We start from the raw sequence: 5,925 nt of genomic DNA on the forward strand, positions 1-5,925 counted from the left end.
CGTTAACATAGAGAAAATAAGAACCCTTAAAGAAAGTCCAAATGGCAAAATGAAAATGATACAGGCTCCTTTTGATTGAGCCTGTTCATAGACGATACTGTCAAGTACAAACTACCGTCCACGCCCCCTAGTACCGGCTTAAGCAGAATTCAACATTTAAATATGAAACGGCAAATTTTGAATTTAGAAACACCCGCATGTTACCATACGGCGGTTATTATGGAACCTTCAATGTGACACTTCTGTGTCATTTCATGAAAAGCAGCGTAGTGTCCCCAAGTAATAGAAAGCGTGTGCCCTAAACGAGAAGAAAATAGGCAGAACTAAATAAAATGGAATTTTGAAAGAAGATCAGAGGTTATGAAGTCGCATAATTATCACAGATAAGACGTCAAAAGACAAAGATTAAAGGCAGGCAATATAAGCTATGGGTGATTCAACATTACTCAATTAGGAATATTGGAACCACCCAACTAGTAAATAATATTGTGCTGAACCATCTTAAAGGATCGAAAATATAACATCTCTGATATTGAATGTACGGGGCGACTTTTTACAGCCTTCACACGGCACAAACAACGCTGTTCAATGTGGTGATAAAATAGAGAAAATAAGAAGCCTTAAAGAAAGTCCAAAACGGCAAAATGAAAATCTTGCAGGCACGGTTTGATTGAGCCTTTTAAGGCGATTCTTAAGACATTAAAAAGAACCCGTTCTCAAGGACGTCCAAATACATAATATCCATAACGACATTTTGAAATGTGACGTAATTTCCAAATTGGAAGGTTTATAAACCATATTCAATATGTAGCTCTCAACAACGTTGAAAATTAATTTCCTCTAACTTGCTAAAAACCTGTTCTTTTAGAAATATTGTATCGTAATTGAAGTAAGGAACTTTCAATAAAACTAACTTGCTTTTATATAGAAAGTTTTCATAGGGAAATAGAAAAATAATGTTTTAAGGAAATATATCTTTTTTCTTAAATGCATGTAAATATGTACACAGAAATACAATAAATTGTAAATCATCACATATAGTTATATAAGTATTGTACAAAAAGAATGCTGAAAGCGTAGTTCCATTTTTTCCAGGTAAATGTTCATTCTTTATTAAAATGTAACCATTCAATTTGATCGATCTGCTTATTTTGCAACAAAGACAGTCGTTGTTCTTGACATTCTTTTAAATCCTCCAATGTTCTCAAAACTATAAAGTTTGCATTTTTGTTCAACTTCGTCGCAGTCGCAGTAGCTGTACGCAATGCAATGGGGATCGTCAATGCATAATTGTTTACATTTTGTACTATTTATGTTTCTTTTATCATCTACATCCAACTCCCTTTCTGTACCTTTAATATCCGTACCAACAAAAATAAGGTCTTTACTCGATTTCCCGATTAAAAGCATGGATTTCCACTCGGCGTTCTCATCTCCAGAAATGTTCTTGATTGTGCTGTGCATGTAACAACTCTGATAATAGATATTATATTTGTTACAAGTTGCACAATATGTAATGGCGACGCAATCAATAAGTTTCAAACAATGGTCGATGCATTCTTTGTACGTTGAAACTATTGAAGCATAGCTATCATAAAGTATTGTCCCATCAAGCATCATTCCTGGGGTCAGTGATTGGCACGATTCCACTTCACCTTTAGATATCATACTCTGGCAATATGCGTGCTTTGTTTTATTGATGGTTTTTGCAATATGGGCAAGATTAACGCTTAATTCGGCCGGGTTCATATACTTTTCTGTAAAGAGCTCCTCTATCGACGCAAGTTTGTAGCTAGATGGCACAGGGCTGTCCTTCACTGTTGAAGCCCATGTCATTGCGTCGCCGTTTGCAGGAGGCGCTGCTCCAACTGAAATTGTTTTCGTTTCCACTGATTTTGAAAATGCAGAAGCCTTTAGTTTTTGGGAAGAATCCATAGAAAATCCTCCGCCGACATTGAATAAACCAGAGTAGCTTGCAGAGGCCTCAACGTTGACTCCACTTTCAATTTGAGTTTCGTACTTCTTTGATTCCATTTTATGTTCGTAAGTAAACCTTGCTCCAAATGTGACTTCAGTAGGAAAATGAGTACCATATGTGTCAAGGAATTCTAAATATACATCAGTGGAGTTTGTACTACTTAGTCTTTTGACCCAGCTAAGAAAGACAGGATCTAGCGGTGGAGGTGACCGCTTGACTAGTTTGCTGAAGTAATAATTGCAGCTCGCCGAGGAGAGTATGTAAACGGACTCTCCAGTTGATATTTGTGACGAAGATGCTTTGTAATCGGCGCTTGCAGAAAAGCTTAAACCCCACCCACCACCACTTACACTGGCAGACACTGATAGTGAATTAGCAAACTCGTATTGTGTTTGAACGACTTTTGATGTAAACGACGTAATGCACGACACGTCCGGGACCACAACAAGACCTTGTGGGACACTATAGCGACAATCGGCTGTTTGCTTTTCGTTTTCGTAATTGGCAGCAAAGATCGGGTACGTAAAGCCAGGGTCATGTCCAGTTGCAAGAGGAAAACCACGCAATATGTTGTAGCCCATTAAAGCATAGTCGATGTCCGGAAACGAAAGTTTAAAGTGAGTCCCTTGACATTCTTGGAGTAGATAGTCTTGGCGCATCCCTGCATTCAGATTAAGCATATAGAATTGTTAGTGCTTAAAAAGTTGATGCAATTCATGAAAATATACACATCACGCATAACTGGAACATAATCTAACAATTGGTTGTTTATTTCCGTTGACTGTTTAACATTTATTTTGGACACACTGTGTAAGTAGTTTAAACGTTACCTTATTAATATTTACAATTTGTTTTGTGTACGACTGTGCTATTTTGCTAGTTATTACTATGGAACTGATTCTTTCCAAACTTGAGGTAAAATTTCGTCAAAATACACACGTAATTTAAACCTGTGCAAATACTTCAGACATTTAAACGTTGGTCTTGTGTTTCGCAAAATCTTTTTTACAAACAAATCGTGGCTACTTATCGTGTATATAAATTTAAAGACAATAATGTTATACAAAGGTTTGGGGCAAAATGTTATTTTATATTTTATCGGATAAACACCCTCAATAGTACCAACTGATTTTAAGTCCAATACAAGTCTCAATCAAACCGAGTCTGCAATTCTCTTGTAATTTTATTGTGCTTAAAGCATCCGAGGGATCACTTTGTTTCCAGATTTTTAGTTTTATTATTCTAGGGTCTTTAAAGCTTACATCCATATTTAGCTAAATCGAGTCTTTTCTACTATTTAAATGTTATATTTTAGCATATTTAAAGCTGTTTAGATTGATTATGTATTGCCAAACTATTTACCAATATTCAGATAATGTTTCTGCGTATTGTCTGATTGTATCTGTCCACCAAGTAATCCATTTTCATGTTGGTTTGACGATGTAAGTATTTCCATCAAATCCCTGAAGTAAAATATTCAAATAAGCATAAAAACTAAAATCTCAATTGAATTGAAGTAAAATGAAGCAGCTAAGAATGCGAATTTTCAAATAGTTAAAACAATTATATAGTAGAGCGTTCTTATTTTGTGCATTCAAAAAATGAAACTTGTCAAGAAATAGTTCATGACTTTAAGAGGGTGACTTTGTTATCCATGCTGATGCTTACTGATCTCAAAGAGATGATAATGGCAACATGACCAGAATCAGTTAAAACATAGATATAAAAAGTTGATTATGTCATCCGGCAAACTTGTTTCACCATCACTTACATCAACTTACTTTGCTAACATGTTTTTTCTTGCATATCAGACTGGCGTTTCCGGTGACATAAAATTCCATGGAAAATTGTTTTATTTAGGTAAAGAATTTTAAATATAATGGAATATTATAAAATATGCAGGATAGTTTATGTGACTTATGTTAGCGGTTTGAATCAGAATATCCGTCCCTCGGGAACCCGCCTATCGGCAAAAACTCGGCAACAGATGATAGATATTATTATAATAATTATTGTTATTATTATTGAATGGCCAAATTGTTAATTTCTGTGTTAAGGTTTCAAAATCAAATACCGTTACTGTGTTAACACATAACAAGTCAGTTGATTACACCTATTCAATCAGTCTGCAGCTTTTTTATTTATTTGGTGTTCATGAATGAAAATATTGAAACGTTTAAATAGAGTAAAACAATAATACTTACCTGTTAGCGTTTGTTTGAATATATACAATGTATATAAAACAACACACAACAATGAGAAAAGCCGCTAGATATACCACAAATGTCTTATTCCTACCTTTACAGCCCTATAATTAAAATTTAAAAAAGGTATAGCAGTATACACAACATAGCATCATCAATTAAGTGTTAAAACATTTGTCTTTACAGCTATTTGCAATGTTTATAACAATATATAATCATATACTAATGCGTTAAAAGACACAAACTGACTTGATTTTTTGTTGACACTTTCATCGAAAGAGGGTTGGTTTGCCTGTATCACACTTCATGATGGTAAGTCCCAAGTTGTGACTTATTGCCAATAAAAAAAACTAGTAAATTTCTCAGACGTTAAAACAACCTTGCAAAAGTGATTCTCTGAATAGCAAAACATCAGTCAGAATGTGCATAATATATACTTAAGGACAGTGAAAACGCATGGTCGGGATAATTGCATTTTAACAAGGAAAATATATTTCTTTTAAATATTTTTTCACAGTTTCATAAAACCGAATGCATTCCGGTCATTTAGATACCAACATTATGAAAAATGATTGCATTTAAATAAAATTATTGCATAATAAAGACAGTACCCGGAGAATCAAAAGTAACACTTTTGGCTAATTGTGATAAGATCACAACAGAAAAACAGATTGAACAAAATAATGATTACTTTTTGAAATGAAATTATTTATTTTTTTAAACTGTTAATTATAAACTTGTTTTACACACCTTTCTAGAAATGTTAGACACAAACGAGCAATTAAAATCTTTATGAAAATTAATTAAACTATGCCAATGGTCAGTTTTAGAAAACGTAAAAGCTCACATGGAAATTGCATATTCTCACTTTTCCTCTATAAAAAGGTGATAAATTTCAAACACTACTGAAGACTTGCTAGCAAATTGTATGCAATGGTTCTACAAAGAAACCATTACCGCTGGGTTTATTCAGGACAGATTCAGCCTGGTCTATCTTACAAACAAAGCGCCAATCGTTTTGGTGTCCATCGGTCTACAATTTATGGGCTTCACCAGCGTTTCTGCACTACACTACAGGCCAAATGGCGTCAGACTATCCGCACCGTAAGATCTATGAGGCGACGATGTACATCTGTAAGAGACGCTGATGGAGGACATTGTCGTTTCTCAAGATCCCGACGGTGACATTACGAATAGACATTTATGAGTGAATTTGTATTGGATTTTCATTTTGGTTTTTGCCATTTCTCTGAAGAAAAAGTGTGATTTTGGGATTTTCACCTTAGGTTCTTCGATTTACTGGTGTCCATTTGATTTCAAACATTTTAAATTATTTTCAGTTGTTAAATGTGTTTTGTATTAAAGTAATGATATATATCTAACTGAGTCGTTAGTGTTTTGTTTTCATGTAATAAAATACATATAGTGCGGGCGTGCGTTTTCATTGTCCTTAAGTATAATAATAATTACAAATTACTGTCTTTAAAAAAACCCGACATTATTAGTATCAATTTCTTGACTTAAGCGTCATGTTAGAAAAACTTACCGACCGAAATGTCTTATGCCTGTAAAAATTGAATATTAAAGTTTGTTTTCCACGTTTAACCATCATAAAAAGAAAAATTTTACACATTGACAACACATTTATTTACCTGGCATCTAAGGCGTCTGTTCTCAATTGAAGCCTCGGGCTCTGCAAAAAGAAAACACACATGTACGAATACAATAAGAGGTCCTTATAAG

At 34.2% G+C, this 5,925-nt stretch overlaps 1 protein-coding gene across 1 annotated transcript; it reads right to left on the reverse strand.

Annotated features, from left to right (window-relative positions):
- Positions 1-959: 959 nt before the first annotated feature.
- Positions 960-5,925, reverse strand: LOC132722696 (uncharacterized). The gene is made up of 4 exons (XM_060707220.1): positions 5,835-5,925; positions 4,183-4,286; positions 3,341-3,441; positions 960-2,639 (listed from the first exon to the last, which is right to left on the reverse strand). Exons 3-4 carry the CDS (start codon positions 3,432-3,434, stop codon positions 1,147-1,149), a joined length of 1,587 nt encoding a protein of 528 aa, XP_060563203.1. The 5' UTR covers positions 3,435-3,441; positions 4,183-4,286; positions 5,835-5,925; the 3' UTR covers positions 960-1,146.

The sequence above is a fragment of the Ruditapes philippinarum genome, unplaced genomic scaffold (assembly GCF_026571515.1).
Source record: "Ruditapes philippinarum isolate M1 unplaced genomic scaffold, ASM2657151v2 ctg2254_1_1_1_1, whole genome shotgun sequence".
NCBI lineage: Eukaryota > Metazoa > Mollusca > Bivalvia > Venerida > Veneridae > Ruditapes > Ruditapes philippinarum.